The following is an 18,408-nucleotide window of genomic DNA, read 5'->3' as shown; positions in this document are numbered from 1 at the left end:
TGGCACCAGCTTAATACATTTTGCTGCATGTTGATAAGGGTGATTTCTCCCAACCCAATCCAAAAACTGATTGAGTGGCAGTTGAATCTTGCTTCCTTGCTATTGATGGACCACCATCTTCCATGGCACTTGGAGGTAGTCAGCTTGCTTAGGTAATGTAAGGTAGTCCACAGGGCCAGGGCAGGGAAGAGACCACTTGCCTCCACATTACCCTTCTTCGGCTCCCTGGGACAGTCACTCTATTTTGACTGACGGTAGAGTTACTCAGGGATGTTACATTGGGCCAGGAAATAAGGCAGAAATAAGCAATGGGTTTTGGCTGCAGAATAGTGAAGCCACGGAAGGAAGGAAGGGAGTAAACTGTGAACATTTTGAGCAGCAACAAAAAGAAAAGGACATATGACAATACTCAGGGGGGAAATCAAATTATTTCTCATTAGTACAGGAAGTTTGAAACCGGTTGGTGGATTCCCAAAATACAACCCTTCTGGATCTCGATTTGTCAAGAAATTTGTCACTTCCCCACCTCAGTTTGTCTGAAGCTGGAAATGTACCCACACACTACAGAGAGATGGTGTCCCATTCATCATTAGCTGCCAGGGGAATTATTACCAGACACTGGAAAGATTTAAATGGGGCTACCCTCTTAACCTGGTACAACAATCTGTGGGAGATAGCCTTATTGGGAAAAATGCACTTTAAGAGTAGCAAGAGGGCAAAACAAATTATTTGTAATATGGTATGATGTTATTAATTATGTAAAGGATGACTTGCACAATTTTAACCTGTGACCAGCATTCAGATCCATGGTTGCTCTAAGATGACAATCTTCCCTCCCAATATGCTGTCTATATACATCAATGCCTAAATCCAAGACCAGACTTTCTGTTTTCTGTTTATTGTTAAGAAATGCATAAATAAACTCCTAATCTGTACCCTTCCTACCTCTGTATCCTGAATTTTTCTTTGTTTATTGCATATTTCTGTATTATTTCTTGAACTAAGTGCCTTCCACATTGTATGGTTATTCTGAATCTTTGTATTCCTTAAAATCAATAAAACAGCTCTTACTGTCAGAAAGGTGGTATCCAGTTATTTCCTCCGCTCAAGTAAGACACATTGAAATTAATGCGCCTAAATTAGTCCTAATCATTCATTTCACTAGGACTACTGTGGGACACAAGCCCTAGTATTTAAGGTGCTGCAAGGTCTGTGTTGTTTGGTTCTATTCGGTGTGGTTATTTTCTCACAACGGTGTGCAGTGTGGCACAAGCGTACCAGGATGAGTGGAAATGCATGCTGTCACTCAGAAGTCTACCTCAGCCTATGGACCTGTGTAATGCAGAGAGAATTAAAAGAAGCAGAGATAAAGGCAAGACTATGGTGCTGTGGGTTAAACCACAGAGCCTAGGACTTGCCAATCAGAAGGTCGGCAGTTCAAATCCCCACAACGGGGTGAGCTCCCGTTGCTCAGTCCCTGCTCCTGCCAACCTAGCAGTTCAAAAGCACATCAAAGTGCAAGTAGATAAATAGGTACTGCTCTGGCGGGAAGGTAAACGGCGTTTCCGTGTGCTGCTCTGGTTCACCAGAAGCGGCTTAGTCATGCTGGCCACATGATCCGGAAGCTGTACGTCGGCTGCCTCGGCCAATAAAGTGAGATGAGCGCCAGAACCCCAGAGTTGGTCATGACTGGACCTAATGGTCAGGGGTCCCTTTACCTTTTATGCAGTGAAGCAGACCATGTAATCACAGGATACCTCTGACACATCTGAAATTAGAGGGCAGGAGCCTTCAGAGCAGAGGTTGGTTCAAAAGTTTATATACTGTATATCAGGCATGTCCAAGGGACTGTGATCTACTCCCAGTATAAAAAAAAAACTGGTAGTGATTTACCCATTGTCATTGGAGGGAGGAGGAGCATGCGTGGGGTGGGTGGGTGGAAGGGGAGCGTTGCCAAGAAGAGTTTGGATTTGATACCCCGCTTTATCACTACCCGAAGGAGTCTCAAAGCAGCTAACAATCTCCTTTCCCTTCCTCCCCCACAACAAACACTCTGTGAGGTGAGTGGGGCTGAGAGACTTCAGAGAAGTGTGACTAGCCCAAGGTCACCCAGCAGCTGCATGTGGAGGAGCGGAGACACGAACCCGGTTCACCAGATTACGAGTCCACCGCTCTTAACCACTACACCACACTGACTCTGCCAAGGGTTGCTGAGCTTTTTGGGGGGAGAACAGAGTTGTTGACCTTTTTTTGAGATGATCCTGCAATCTACCAGGGATCTACCGGTAGATCGTGATCTACTGGTTGGACATGCTTGCTGTATATATTACTGATGTACACACCCCAATCTCCAAGCAGTGTGAGATTCCAGATGCCCTCTGTTTCCTTGGAATGAGGGGCATATATATTTCATGATAAATGGTTTACATATAAACAACCTGAGCTTATGGAGGAGGCACTCACAGCATGAAGGTCTTGCTTGCAAAGTAGGCATTGGTCTATGGGGCTCCACAACAACTAATCTTTTTTTTTTTAAGAATATTTATTGAGCTTTTACATAGACATAAGTTTACAAAATACAGAAAAAGGAACAAAGTATATAAAAATAAAAAAATAAAAAGGAAAACATACAAAAATACATAAAAGAAAAGAAAAAAGTACCAATACAAAATACAAAAAACAAATAGTTAAGAAAAAATTAAAAACAAATCCATTTGTTATGACTTTGAGCTCATTAGCTTGTTTCCTTGACCTCCTCACACCTCCACTTTTTGTATTCCCATTTACATAATCAGATCAGCAAATCCTTACCCTTTTTCATTTATCTTAACTCTATATCTTAACATATTCTAGCTCCTTATTTTCCTCCATTATCAATTCATTTTTGCATACTCTTATTAACTTTTGTTGCTAATGCCACTTATTTTCAATCCAACATCATTTTAACATTCATTAATTTTACAATGTTTCTGTAGATAGTCTTTAAATTTCTTCCAATCTTCTTCCACCAACTCTTCTCCCAGGTCTCGGATTCTGCCAGTCATTTCCGCTAATTCCATGTAGTCCATCACCTTCATCTGCCACTCTTCCAAAGTGGGTAGATCTTGTGTCTTCCAATACTTTGCAATAAGTATTCTTGCTGCTGTTGTTGCATACATAAAGAAAGCTCTATCCTTCTTTGACACCAATTGGCCGACTCACAACAACTGATCAAAGTAATATTGATTTGATCTTGAAAGAAAATTATAAAAATGTATTAGGAGATAATTTGTGAGGGCCCCCAAGATTTTGACTGCCCTCTGCAGGGTTTACTCTGGCACTGTTCCTCTTCCCAGCCCCTCCAAGTGTCCCTATTTTCCAGGGACAGTCCCCGATTTACAGTTTCTGATTTGATCCTGGAATGTCCTGCTTTTCCATCGGATGTCCCTATTTTCATCGGAGAAATTTTGGAGGCTATGTGACCCCTAGCCAAAGAGATAAATAACTATAAAACCTTTAGAAGACATCTGAAGGCAGCCCTGTACAGGGAGTCTTTTTTAATGTTTAATGTTTTTATATATGTTAGAAGCTGCCCAGAGTGGCTGGGGCAACCCAGTCAGGTGGGCAGGGTACAAATAATAAAATTATTGTGGAATAGCAGGTCCCTATTTTCATCAGAGAAATGTCCTCCCCCTTTTGCTCCACAACAGCCCTGCGAGGTAGAGGCAGATAAGCGTATGGCCCACGGTCACCCGGCGAGAGCTGAACCTGGACCACAGCTGTCAGCTTTCAGATTTGAAAATAAGGGATCAGCAGCCTCGAAAATAAGGGATCAGCAGCCTCATCTGTCCCGGGGACAGTCTAAGGGATATCTAACAATCCGGGATAGCAGCGGGAAACGGCGCTGGAATAAGGGAATTTCCCGCAAAAAAAGGGAAGGTTGACAGCTATGACCTGGACCTTTCCAGCTCATGATCTCCCATTTTGCACCACCGCACTTGGCTTGGCTGGCGGAGCCCCGACTGCCTTTCTGTTACTTATTCTTAGGAAGAAGAAACGCAGCGCAGCTTCTTAATCGACCACGATCCCCCTTTGACCCATTTTTCTCTCCTCCTCTCCCCCCCCCCCAGCTGTTGTGGAAGGAAGAAGAACAGGAAGAACTCAGTTAAGTCGAGGGGGGAAGGGGAGGGGGGACCCAAGCAGCTGGAGTTGCTTCCCTGTTCAGCAAGCAGGCAGGCGCGCAAAAAGAAGCGCCGCCTCTCCATTTCGCTAGCTCGCTCTGCAATCTTGTGAAAGGTCGCTGGTGGTAAATGAAGAGGTGAGCCCTTCCTCCCTCTCCCCACCTCCCCTTTCAAGCCTTCCCAGCCCCCCTCCGCCGCCGCCCTTGCCCTGAACTGGATCATCCTGCGCCGCAGCTGACATTGAGCGCACGCTTTGCGCAAGCAGCGCCTGTGCCCAGCCAGTGCCGGACGGAGGGGGTCGCTGGTGCCTCGGCTGGATCGCCTCTGCTGCAACCACGTGTCTCCCTCGCCAGCTGTCTGTCACACACCACAACAAGAAAGCCAGCGGGGGGATCTTTTTTGATCGCCTGCAGAAGGAACGCACGACTTTCCCCCAGCCCAGGTGAGTGGAAAGCCCGGGGTGGGTGGTGGTAGTTTCTGTTTGAGCTTGGAGAGCCTCCGGTGGCTTTTCCTCCCGTGACTGATGATGCAAGAATGCAATTCTCCGGGGACACAGAGAATCTGCTTTTATATTTCTCCCTGCGGCAGGATTGGAGGGGAGAAGGGCTGCGTTCCCTTCGACCCGTCCGCAGCTAACATTCCCAAACTGCCGCATGCAAAATTATTGCAACGTGAAATGAAGGTGGGAGAAGGGGGTGGGAGGAATCTGCCCAAGAGCGCTTGAATGCAAGGCTTGCAGGACGGATCGGAGCGAGGCAGCTCCTCGGTTCCTGCAAAGAAGAGAGGAGCGCGCGAGGAGAAAAGGGAAACTTGTGAAAGCGAGGAATAAAACGCCTTTGCGCGTTGCCAGTTGCGAAAGAGCTCAAGGGCAGGAGGTGAAACAGAGATGCAGCGAGCCAACGGGCGAAAGAAGTTTTAATTGAAGCGGGGCAGAAATGGTCTCTGGAGAGCGCAAAGCTTAGAGTGGAAGATGCCACCGTGAGGGACGGATGGGAGGGGTTAGGCACAGAATTGGGCTGCTGGAGGGGGGCTCAGGGTGATGTTGAGGTTTCTCAGAGTTGAAAGGGACCCTGAGAACATTTAGTCCAACCCCCTGCAATGCAGGTATATAAAGGTGGCCCATGTGGGGATCAAACCCACGGCCTTGACGTTATCAGCACCACGCCCTAGCCAACTGAGCAAACTGGTGTTTGGGAGGTTAGATTGCAAAGCGGCAGCTTTGAGCACTGGAGAGGCTGAGGAAGGAATCCAATTCTGCTCCCTGTTAACCTTCTGGCTCTTGTGTGCAGCTGGCCAGGTTAGTGCCGAGATGGAAGAAAGCAGCCTGGGCACCATGCAGCAGAGAGCGACCGAGCTGGAGCACATGGCCGAGGTCCTGCTTACAGGGGAGCAGTTACGGTAGGAGAACTGGACTTTTCCCATTGCACAAATGTCGTGAAAGTGAACTGGGGAGTGGGAGATCTTTTTGCTGATGGGGACAGGCGGGAGGAACCACTACTGGGGGGCCTGGAACTCTACCATGGGCAATGTGAGGGGTCTGCAGCGGGTGCTAGGGAGAGTTGCATGTGCCACTGCCCTGGTCTTCCTAACCTCAGATGCACTGGACAGGGCTGGGCCAGGTGCTCAGATGCAGTGGAAGAGGCTGCACAGAGACATTTTGGCCCCTGAGGTGCCGTCCCCTTCCCATCAGGAAAGACAGGGTGGGTGAAGATATACAGTGGGACCTCGGGTTACATACGCTTCAGGTTACATACACTTCAGGTTACAGATTCCACTAACCCAGAAATATTACCTCGGGTTAAGAACTTTGCTTCAGGGTTAGGGTTAGGGAACAGAAATCGTGCTCCAGCGGTGTGGCAGCAGCGGGAGGCCCCATTAGCTAAAATGGTGCTTCAGGTTAAGAACACTTTCAGGTTAAGAACGGACCTCCAGAACGAATTAAGTACTTAACCCGAGGTACCACTGTACATCAGGAACAGGGTGAGGAAAGATTGACATCAGGATATGCTGGCCCTGGGGACCCTGCCACCTGAGGCGGTCACCTCCCTTGGCCTCATGGGTGGGCCGGCCCTGAGGCTGCATTGAAATTTGAAAACAAGAAGAAGAAAAACCTGCGCCTTTGAGAATACAGTGGTACCTGCGGTCCGTTCTTAACCTGAAACTGTTCTTAACCTGAAGCACCACTTTAGCTAATGGGGCCTCCTGCTGCTGCTGCGCCGCTGGAACACGATTTCTGTTCTCATCCTGAAGCAAAGTTCTTAACCCAAGGTACTATATCTGGGTTAGCAGAGTCTGTAACCTGAAGCGTCTGTAACCTGAAGCGTATGTAACCCGAGGTACCACTGTACTGTCCTGCTGCTTATGTCTTTTTATAAGGTTTACAGAGAAAATGAACACTCTCGTGCACCTAGTTTCATATGTGCATTCTTCAATGGCATGAATCACCATAGGCAAAACTTTTCAGGGTAGAGAAATGTCTTGCCGCGTCCTGCAGTATCTGTAATCTACTGTAATTTTGTGCAATTTTCAGTTCAGTCCAGTGAATTATTGCTGTGTGGGTTATTTGACAGCGGGTCAGCCAACGAATTTAAAAAGGCAAAGGGAGGAGGAGGAGGTGGAGTAAGAAAGGAAAGATAGTGACTGCATTCTTTGTATGCCATGAGTGTTTAGCATGGGCAGCTTCTTATATCAGACCAAACCTGTTAATCATGCTGAGCTCCCTTCAGGCTGCATAAAGTCCAGGTCATAAGATAAGACAGGAAAGTGGGGGAAGTGAGTAATCAGAATGCAGGTCTTAGCATCTCTTGGGCATTAAATTCATTATGGAAACTCTATTCATCTTTCATGCGGTCCCAAATTAATTAATTCCCCCAAAGAATGAATGGAAAAGTGCCAATACCACAGCAGTACATTTAATTTTGGAAGATTGCTCCCTTAAACCCAATCCTGAACATGTTTCCTGAAAAGTAAATTCTGTTGATCTCAGTAGGATTTACTTCCAAGGAAGAAGGATCACGTCTTAAGCAGAATGACAGTGTTTTCCCCCCATACATTTCCTTCCCTATTTTTAAGAACTAGCGTGTAACGGTGGTGGTGGTGGGATTCTGCAGGTGCAGAAGTCATTATGATACAACTTTCTAATATCTGGTGCGAGGGGAAATGATTGTGTGTTTCTATGAATTAGGGGGAAAGCACATATCCAGACTCCCGTTATCTGTATAATAATGTGTGGTTTGGGGCCTTTCCATATATTTATAAAAATTGCACTTCTCTTTTAGCAATTAAATACTGATCCTTTCTCTCTTAGCAATGTAAATCTCCTTAGGAGAGCCCTCCTGGATCAGACCAAAGGCCCATCTAGTCCAGCATCCTAATTTCTCAGTCGCCAATCAGATGCCTACAGAAAGCTTGCAAGCAGGACAGGAATGCAACAACACTCTTCCCACTTGAACTCCCCAGAAACTGGGTGTTCAAAGAAGAGGCATACTGGAACTCATTCTTGGCCAGAAGCCATTATCCTCCATGAATTTGCCAAATTCATCTTAAAGCGGTCTTGGTTGGTGGCCGACCATCACTACCTCTTGCGGCAGTGACTAGAATAGAATAGAATTTATTATTTTTACCCCGTCCATCTGGCTGGGTTTCCCCAGCCACTCTGCGTGGCTTCCAACAGAGTATTAAAATACAGTGGTCTATTAAACCTTAAAAGCTTCCCTAAACAGGGCTGCCTTCAGATGTCTTCTAAAAGTCTGGTAGTTGTTCTTCTCTTTGACATCTGATGGGTGGGTGTCACCACCGAGAAGGCCCTCTGCCTGGTTCCCTGTAACTTGGCTTCTCGCAGTGAGGGAACCACCAGAAGGCCCTCAGCGCTGGACCTCAGTGTCTGGGCTGAACGATGGGGGTGGAGACGCTCCTTCAGGTATTCTATTCCATAGCTTAAGTATTATATGAAGAAGTAATTTGTTTTGTCTGCCCTGAATTAAGTTTCAGCATTCAGCTTCGTTGGATGGACCCCAGTTCTAGTATCATGATAGAGAGGTTTTTACTTTCTCCAACCTCAGTGAATATCCTTTTAGAAAATACTTGGGTAAATACGGGCGCTTTGCCAGTAGCCTGTACAGATAATAGATGGAGAGAAATCCATTTGTTGCCTTTCATTTTCCGAAGGAAGAGGTATGTGCTACAGTATGGAGAAGGACACAGCCTAAAAATAAATACACATAACATACACATCTAAAGAGCAAAAGCTCCACAAAATGGCAAGGGACCAGAAATAGCCTTTGTTGGGGAGGGAATCAAAAGCTCTGAATATTTATAGGAGTCGGCAGAAGAAGAACCGAAAGTTCACAAAATGGCAAAGGGAAGGAATTGTGTTATCACGAGCAAAAGCCGATAGGTGTCTCTGACACTTACCTGCCATTTTCCCAGCAATAATAAAAAAAAGAATAACCATGTAAGAAAAAGTAGCATATCTATTGCTATGTCTTCTAGTTCCTGAGAAATGAAGGTATAAACTTTATAAGCTAAATTAGCAGCTTCTAGAGATTATCATAAAGAAACCGTTGCAGGAAGAACTTTGTAACACTACTAAATTTTGCACCCATTGCAAGGAAATATGCTTGGGGATGGTTGAGGAATTTGATTGTTGCAGATTTTAATATGAACTGTACTTTCTTGTTTAATGCGTGGTTACAAAATACTGTGATAACAGGATGAAACAGATTTATAAATAAATCTATGAGAAACTGACCTGGGCCTGAAATAGTCTGGTCTGTCCATCCCTAAATTTATTTTAAAACTCTGTGGTGCATACGTTGAATTTTATAAAAAAAAAGATTCAAGGGCAGCTTGTTGACATGCTGTAGTGAGGCAGGTTGACTGATGTCTATAACTGGTTAAAAATGTTTTAACCAGTGTTGCATTTTTAATATGAGTGGCATGGTGGAATAAGCAATGGAACTGGGTAGGGCAGAACAGGTGCACAATTGGCCTTGGGCATCAGCGGCCACAAGGTAGAATAGTTTCTGCTAGTAAACTTCTGGCTGATCGAAAGGCAAGGATTTCGGACTCCCAGTCATTGAACAGTAGTAAATACAGCTCTTTTTAAAAATTCTCTGGAGTGGTTAATCTTTTGCTAACCGTTTATTTCTGAGGTTCAGGGCTGGCACAAGAGATTGTGCCGCAGACTCCTCTTTGCAGCAATAGCAGCAACACGGCTATTCTCTTCCTTCCATCCCATTTCTTCTCCACCTCTCTCCCCCCCCATCCCACTTTCCCCTCCCCATTTTTGGGGTGGAGAGCTATTCCATTATCTGTAGCAGCACAGGTGTCTTCTCTGCCACCTTATCTTCCTTGCCTCTCGATGAGAAATGGGGTCCAGGTGATCTGGGCGATGTTTTAAAAATGAATCTAAAAGCTTTAAAAAGATTCTAAGTTTGAAACGCGGGTGGTGCTGTGGGTTAAACCACAGAGCCTAGGACTTGCCGATCAGAAGGTCGGCGGTTCGAATCCCCATGACGGGGTGAGCTCCCGTTGCTCGGTCCCTGCTCCTGCCAACCTAGCAGTTCAAAAGCACATCAAAGTGCAAGTAGATAAATAGGTACTGCTCTGGCGGGAAGGTAAACGGCATTTCCGTGAGCTGCTGTGGTTCGCCAGAAGCGGCTTAGTCATGCTGGCCACATGACCCAGAAGCTGTACGCCGGCGCCCTCAGCCAATAAAGCAAGATGAGCACCGCAACCCCAGAGTCGGCCACGACTGGAGCTAATGGTCAGGGGTCCCTTTACCTTTACTAAGTTTGAAAAAGTCACAGCAGTGCCACAGGTATTCTCTCGGCCACCTCGCCCAGAATGCCTGTATCCAAAGAAGGAACCCACCCCCCTTTAAATCTTGTTTTGCTTTGTTATGGAAACTGTACATCTTTGGAAAGAGGAACATGGGAAGAAGAGAGGAAGTGTCGAAGACCAGCCACTCAAGCATATCAATAATCAGTGGAGATTTTTATACTGAAGTCAAAAAATTGTCTGCATCAGGATTCTATACCCTTCAACAGGACACCACTAACATTCCAACCCCATAGGGAATTGTTTGGAAGTAAAGTCCACCCCAAAGTATTTAAAAACAGATCATAGTGTGCATAGTCAGCAATTGAAATAAATGCAAACATGCAGAATTAGCATATTTTGAGTGTCAAAGTGCTTCATAAACTCCTTTATTTGAAGGAGTTTTCTATCTGAAGGGTCAAGGCCAAGTCTGGTTTAACAACAACAACAAAAGAACCATAAAAAGGGAGCGAAGAAGCTTTGAGTTTCCCCATCTACAGTGATCACCTGTTTGTCGGACTGAGGAGGCTCACAGCTCACCTGGTCACAGGTGATTCCACCGTGGTCTTTCCATTTATATTTGAGCAATTGTTTCTAACTTTTCATCTGTGCATTTTAATTAGCACATACAAATTATGTGCAACTGTTTTGTCATCTTGGTGGGGGTTTTTTTGGGTGGATCATTTCCACTTTCCCCCCTCTTTAGCATATTTTGAGGTGTCGGTAGGTGCACAAGTTCACATGGAACCAGCGACTGCCATTTTGCCAATTTGTTTGGGCTCATTTCAAAGGCTTTCAAGGGGGTGGGAGGCTCCTTCACAGTTCGCCTATTGTTTGATCTCTGCCAGACTGATATTGTGGTGGAGAAATATATTCAAATGGGGTTGTGTGGTGCTGTTTTATCAGCGGTCTCCATCTGTAGGGTAAGAGTGAAATTCTTTAAGAATGAGGTGATAGTGTTATCGTTGTATTTTAAAAGCACTTGGCTCTACAAGCATAGCCACATGCCTGTGGACCTCCCAATAATTAAAAAAAACCCAGGCATTTGCGAGTAATCGATAAAATTCTTGACTGAGCTTAACAAATCATTTTTGAGGAAAGGGTGGCTATTAGAAACCTGCTCCTTAATTGCAAGAAATCTACTACCTAATCAGAAGAGTTAACGGCAAGAATCTCCTCTTCAATATGTTGAAAAACCACATTCCACATAGCATTTATAATCCCAATTGACATGCAACCAGCCCTCGTTTACAACAGGTTTTATTACAACTAGATTTATACTTCACCTTAAATTGAATTGAATTTTGCTGGCAAGCAACACGGGGTCAAGTTTGTTCTAATGAAGGTCTTGTAAAATGGCTGCCATTAAGCTTCTCTCCCCCCCCCCTCTCTCTGTGTGTGTGTGTGTGTGTGTGTGTGTGCGCGCGCATGTGTGTCTGTCTGTCTAACATAAGAATGAGTGGGTGCATATGTGAATTTCACTGCTCCCTGCTCATTTCTTCCCATCCTCATACAGCATGGGGTTTTGCCCCATCTCGTTCTCATGCAGGTGGGTGTGGAGGACTCCCTGGTCCTGAATGGGGTAACTGTGCCCCTGAAGGACTAGATATGCAGCCTGGGAGTCATTTTGGACTCACAGCTGTCCATGCAGGCACAGTTCAATTCTGTGTCCAGGACGGCTGTCCTACCTGCCCACGGACTGTCTTGCCAGAGTGGTGCATGCTCTAGTTATCTCCCGCTTAGACTACCGCAATGCACTCTACGTGGGGCTACCTTTGAAGGTGACGCGGACACTACAATTAATCCAGAATACGGCAGCTAGACTGGTGACTGGGAGAAACCGCCGGGACCATATAACACCGGTCCTGAAAGAGCTAATTTGGCTTCCAGTTCGTTTCCGAGCACAATTCAAAGTGTCGGTGCTGACCTTTAAAGCCCTAAACGGCCTCAGTTCTGTATACCTGAAGGACCGTCTCCACTCGCATTGTTCAGCCTGGACACTGAGGGTCTTCTGGCCTTTTCCTCACTGCGAGTGAGGTTTCAGAGAACCAGGCAGAGGGCCTTCTCGGTAGTGGCGCCTGCCCTGTGGAACGCCCTCCCATCAGATGTCAAGGCAATAAACAAACATCACTTTCTACTGCTATCTAACCAACTTTGGAAAGGTGCTAAATTCTTTGCCGTCATGTTTTCCTCACAGCAAGGAGTTCCATGGCTCAGCTTTCCTCAAATTTGTTCCGAAGGTATTGTGACTCAGCTGGCCCGTTTTAGGCAGAATTTGCTGAGCCAGGTATTCTGAGTGGAGAAGACTTGGATATATATTTTTTCCCCTTGCTATCCCTTGAAGTATTTTACCCATCTCCTGTCATTTCTTCTCCCATTCCCCTTTCGTACCCAAATTGTACCTTATTCCCACCCTCCAAATGGCCAATTTCATCCCTCCTCCTTGGTCCAATTTCTTCCTATAAAAGTTTCCCTCTGTTTATTTCTCCCTCCTTTCTCTAGCCTGTTTGCTTGGTGATTAAATATTAACTTTTATTTCACTTTCTGATTTCCTTCCACTTCTCCTTTGGCCCTTTCCCCTCCAGGGAAGGAGGGAGAACTTCCTTTCCACCTCCCTCCTTGAGCATCTGTCTCCCAGCCACCTTTGCACAGCATATAAGGAGCTGCTGGTATTGACATTCATCAGAAGACACTGAGTCAGTGGTGGCACTGAAGCTCATCTGGAAGCAGCTCAAGGCTCACCTGCGGTGGGTCCTGGCTCACTGTTTGAGGAACACAGAGTATCTCCATGGCTGAGACTCAGCTAGAAAGAGGAACGTGGTGTGAGAAAGCATCAAACACCAGCTGCAGTCAGCTGCCAGAACTATGTAACTAGTTTTTCCTAAGCAAGGAGCATTGTGTCTTTGAGATGCCTCCTCCTAAAGCTCCTAGACTGTGTGTTTTCTGCCAGCTGGCTTTTGTGTGTCAAATAAAAGGCCACACAAAATCTGGGATGCCATCTTCCCGTTTTTCGTTGTGAGAGCACAGCAGCCGTTTTGGTTGCTGCGATTTCATGACATGGTCGTCCCCCCCCCCAAAAAAACCCCCACACTTTTTCAGGCACAGCACCCTAAAACACACAATCAGGTAAAAAGCATGTTGCAAAATTGTGGCAACCAAAATGGCTGACGTATTCTTGCGATAAAAAACGGGATGCCCCGGTTTTCCTGGGACACTTGCGGGGTATATTAAAACTTTGTCACTGGAAATATATTGGGACTTATGGGCTAAGGGTTTGCCATACCTCTTCTAACACAATTCAGTTAATATCGTAGCTCAAAACCAAAATGGCTGCACTGCTTCATATGTGAAATAACTTAAAAGCAAACTTCTTCCAAATAACCTAAGTGCTTTCTGGTGTCACTTTGCTCTTCTGTGAACAGTTAGGAACACATGAAGCATCTTCTTCTGAGTCAGAACATTGGTTCATCTATCTGTGCAGGATTTTGGACAGGTGACTTTCTCAACTCCCCACTTTGAGATGCCAGGGATATTGAAACTTGGACCTTCTCTGCAACTCAGCCAAAGCCCTTCTTCAAATTATCTAAGCATTACCCAGTCTTGCTTTATTTTAAAATACATTTTCTAGAACACCTATTTCAAGGCCTAGGCTGAAATCCTATCTCTTTCCCTACAGCCAAAAGTGCTAAAAAAAGCTGCAAAGAACCATGTACCAAGCCTCTTGCCTTTTGTACGCAAAAATAGACGTGGAAACATTTATACGGTGTCCATACAGTCTGCTTAGCACCAGATCTAATTTTAATGTGTCAATTCCTGGTTTGGGTCCAAACTGACAGTGATCTAACTGCATGCAACATGCTGGTCACATAGCAAGTGACACTCATGAGAACTATATTCTCATTGTCTCTTCCTCAGAAGCCAGTTATGGCTTGGAATAATAGGAAGTTCCAGTCATGGTCGTGGGATATGTAGCTAGAAGCCTGAGCTATATATACTGTACATAGTGACAGTTCAGATCCCGGTTGCTCTTCAGAAAATGTTGCTAGAGAGCAGAGGGTCAACTTGGATTCCCTAGTCAGGAGTGAGTGAATGTCACGGACTGGCTGGAAGCAGAGGAGTGGTGGAAGGCAACAGCTGGGGAACCCCCTAGGGAACCCCAAAGTGAAGAAGAATCAAAGCCAGGGTGTTGGTGGTGGGACAACAATGAGTGGTCAGAGGGAGAAGAGGGGGCAGATGGGGAGGAGGAGGTGTCGGAAGCTGAAGAGGCAACAGGGTTTAGTGAGCAGGAAGAGGCTGTGGCAGAGAGCAGTCCAGACTCAGAGGCAGGAGAGGAGAAGGGCCAGAAGACGGAGATGGTATGGCCTGCAATATGAGCAGGCCTGCAATGCTCTGGGGCAGCCTTGTAGCTGCCACGAAGTCCTGATGTGCTGGTCCCGGGGGCTAACTGAGAGGCGAGGTCCGATTCCAGTCCAAGGTCGATGGTGCGGTATAGAGGCTGTCCGTCAAAGCTGTAGCTGGGTCCAAGGTGGGGAGTCAGGTGGGGTCAGGAACTCTGGCAGAAGAGCAGGACAGGGTGCAGGCAGGAACAGGCTAGCAACAACATTGCTCCCGCAACCTGAGACTGGGGCTGACTGGCTTTTATCTGGCATAGGGCGGCCCCGGTCCACAGGTGACTCGCCTCTCCTGGCCTGGAGGTGAGCACTCCTCCTGTGAGAACTTAGTTCCCTCCGCCTCTCTGCCCTGAGCCTCTGCAGCTCAGGAGAGGCTGGAGGGTTACCGGACCCAGAGGCAACCTCCTGTTCCCCTGACGGGGCTGAGAGTGGAGCACCTGAAGGCAATGGGTCCTCCATCACCTCAGGGGCCAGAGCAGACTCAGCTGGTGCCTGCACCTGAGGATCCAGCACAGGTGAGGACCCTTCAGGCTCAGGCCTCAGCCCCGGCTCAGCTGGTTCTGGAGGCGGGGAGTCCTGTGCAGGCTGGGATTCTTCAGGTTCAGCCTCTGAGTCCAAATCCCAGGCCATCACACCTGAGCCCAGTCCTGATGTAACGCTGCAATCCCCCAATAAAATAGCATGAGGGTGCTCCACCATGTTCAAGACCTCCTCCACCAGCTTAGGCAGGAAAACTATAGCGCAACTACAATGTAGTTCAATCAAATATTGAGGGGAAGGCCTTTTGAGTTCCTCACTGTAGTTCTCAGGCTATGAAGCATATTTGGCAGCAGAGGAAAATCCCAGGCCAGGAAGCTTATACCAACAGATCCTGAAGAGCCCTCAGCATTCATCCTCATGATTGCCCATGCTTGCTTGGGCCGGTGGCAATTGTACTTCGGCAACATCTGCAGGGCCAAAGGTTCCCCAGCCTTGCTAGAAATATACAGGGACAGTACAAAAAAAGTCTTAGATACCAGTCACCACATTTGCACCTCAGTCTAATGTTTGAACCTCCTGCTATACTTACCTGTGCATGTATATATTACAGCATACATCCACAATGTTTTCCTGTAGCTCTGGATGTCGTTAACGTGACTTTTGGCAGCTGGGTATCACAAATAATGTGGTAATGAGAAGCTTGTTAACACTTATGTGGAAGAATTATTCCTGGCTGCTGCCGACATTCAAACTCGTTTAATAGACACGCTGGAGTGTGTTTATTTGTTTTAACATATGGCACTGGAAAACTGATTCCGTGTTTCCTCGTGTTTTTATTTTCCGTCAGGCCAAGAACCAGTCTCACCATCTGCCAGGCCTACAACAGTCTTTAAGTACTTCGAGTGTGTCTCTGTTGGAGAGTTCAACTTGTGTAACCATCATCTCCCCTTTGCAAGTAACTCCGGTCATTTTAGTTCTGTGAGGGGACCTAGAGATCTCTAGCAGATGATACATCGGCTGAAGCAAGGACAGTTAAGCTGGAATAAAATCAAAATTCTAGGGGCATTCACACTCAGTATGTGTGTACCATCATACCTTGGGTTACGGACTGCTGAAACCCGGAAGTACTGGAACGGGTTACTTCCGGGTTTCGGCGGTCGTGCATGCGCAGAAGCGCCGAATCAAAACCCATGCGAGCACATACGTGCTGCTGCGGGTTGCGAACATTGCGGGTTGCGAATGTGCATCGCGCACATATCACGTTCGCAACCCGAGCCACTGTACCTGAATACTTGAGCTGAAATGCTTGTATAGTTATTCACATGAGCGTACACTCTGAGTACCTGTGTACACAGTACGCGAGCTTTGCAAACCAACAAGTGTGCGTTCTTTCACGCAAACACCTGTACATGGGTAGAGACAACTGTGTTCAGTGTGCTGTGTGAACAAGCCTATTGTCTGCCCTCCTTTTTCCATTCTCAGACTGTCCTTGTGTTTTCTTTTTTAAATTTTCCTATTCATTTCTATATTTGCTGCTGCTTCCATGATCTCCAGACACCAGAAAGCGAGCTACTTTTTAAATGAAAGGGGGAAAGGGGGGAACAGGGCCTAGAAATTCTCCGAAAGAAGACCTCCACCACATCTGGCCTCCCTGTGGCTCCCGTCTTGTGTATAATTGTGTTTTCCTAGTAGTGTCAGGGGAAGCGGGGACATTGCTCACTTTCCAAAAGAGATGCCAAGAAGGCTCAGGCCTATGTGGGAGTCTTGCCATCTTCCCTGGATGGAAGCCTGATTGCTTCTTAATTCTAAATGCTTCCAATTCTTAGTTGTTGCTTTTTTAAGGCTAGCGTATTTCAAATGGAAAGATGCTCCTTCTGGAACCGCCTTTCCAACGTTGCTCCCCATGCATTGCTAGACCTCTGTGGTTATTTGATGGGCAGGCACTTCCTCATGCAAATTATAACTGAACCATAAGGTGGAAATCAAAATAAGGGCCGGCCCTATTATTAGGCAACTGATTTTGTGTGTCGTGAAAGAGCAGGACATTTTTAGTTGTAATAAAATAATAATAATAATATTGTTATATTTTTACTGACAGGGCATGGGAAAAACACTGGTGGGATGTCCTGCCTCAGGTGCCAAAATAACTTGACTATTTTGCTGCCTTGGATATTCCATACCTTGACTTTGCCTCAGGCGACAATGTCTCTTGAGCCAGCCCTGAATCCAAAGCATGCTTACCTGTAAGTTTAACTCCATCCGAATCTATAGGACTTATCAGAAGTGAGGATACAAGGCCAGCGATACCTTCAAAAGATGTTTATTATTATTATTTAGCTGACACCACTGCTTGCAACTCTGATACGAGCTTTTTCTTTCCAGCTTGTAATGTTGAGGCAGATGCCATGCAAAGATTTCTCACGGCGTGATATTGTTTGGTTCACAGGCTCAGACTGCATGAAGAAAAGATAATTAAAGATCGGAGACATCACTTGAAGACGTATCCAAACTGCTTTGTTGCCAAAGAACTGATAGACTGGCTGATTGATCACAAGGAGGCCTCTGACAGGGAGACTGCAATTAAACTGGTGCAAAAATTACTGGATCGTAGCATCATTCACCACGGTGAGTGGGAAGAATTAGCACATCCGAGCCCATAGCCAGAAACTATAGTTAAGGGTGCAGGCAGGTCCGACCTGGTGATCGTCGTGTGTTGTTAGTCAATATGAAAGAACAAAAACCTAAATAAGGATTGTGAAGATTGCTTAACTATTATAATAGCATTTATATTTGGAGTGTTTAGCATGCGTTATTTTAGGGCCAAACCAAACATTGCATTATTCACATTTTTTTTAAAAAAAATAAAAGTCCTGTTTATTTTGAAGAAAAAGCAGCTGGATTAAATCATCATTTATTTATTTTTAAATTTTATGTTATTTATTGAAAAAGTATAAAATTATAAGTGAACAAGGTAAAATAAGGCAAGACGTGACAAGCATAATAAAGATAAAATAAACCCATGTAGAAAATATTTTTAAAAGAAACATTACATGATTGTTATTGTAGTTACCTTAAACACACATTATAAAACACACATTATAAAAATGAATTCCGAAAATCATTAAATTTGTCCATGACAAGCCTACGTTTGTACATGACTTGTTCATGTGTTGCAAGTTTGTGCATATTTTCTTTCCATTTGTTGAAGGGAATTTATGTATGTGTACACACACACACACACACACACAGGGCTAGCCAATGTTTTCCCCTCCAGATGATGTTGGACTACAACTCCCATCAGCCTCAGCTAACATTTTCAGGGGTCAGAAATTATGGCAGTAGAAGTCCAACAACATATGGTAAGCCACATGTTGGACACTATCGGACCCCGTGCACAGATTAAATCCATAGGTCTCTCTTACCCACAGTCTCAAGATCGGAATAAAAATAAGAGACTGAACACTAGGTTGGTAGGAGTACAAGAAAGCAAAAAAGAAAATTTGCAGAAAATTAAAATAAGATGTGTTAATTAACCTAACGTCAAGAAAAGGAGCAAA

At 45.6% G+C, this 18,408-nt stretch overlaps 1 protein-coding gene and 1 long non-coding RNA gene across 4 annotated transcripts in view; both read left to right on the top strand.

Moving 5' to 3' along the window:
* The window catches only part of LOC309374270, a 251,011-nt gene that overhangs the window by 184,218 nt on the left and 48,385 nt on the right, over positions 1-18,408 (top strand). The window lies entirely within an intron of this gene.
* The window catches only part of DEPTOR (DEP domain containing MTOR interacting protein), a 62,590-nt gene continuing 48,385 nt past the window's right edge, over positions 4,204-18,408 (top strand). Inside the window, exons 1-3 of one of the 3 annotated variants that reach the window (XM_081918910.1) lie at positions 4,204-4,602; positions 5,463-5,558; positions 17,298-17,476. In XM_081918910.1, coding sequence (XP_081775036.1) covers positions 5,470-5,558; positions 17,298-17,476 — 268 coding nt within the window. In that variant the 5' untranslated portion in view covers positions 4,204-4,602; positions 5,463-5,469. Of the gene's footprint in view, positions 4,603-4,868; positions 5,559-17,297; positions 17,477-18,408 lie in introns of those variants that run through there. The other 2 variants (XM_081918908.1, XM_081918909.1) reach the window with 2 other exon arrangements.

Source organism: Podarcis melisellensis, assembly GCF_964234715.1.
Source record: "Podarcis melisellensis genome assembly, chromosome: 7".
In the NCBI taxonomy this organism is placed as follows: domain Eukaryota; kingdom Metazoa; phylum Chordata; class Lepidosauria; order Squamata; family Lacertidae; genus Podarcis; species Podarcis melisellensis.
The sequence above is the reverse complement of the archived record's forward strand: the minus strand, read 5'-3'. Positions and strand labels throughout refer to the sequence as shown.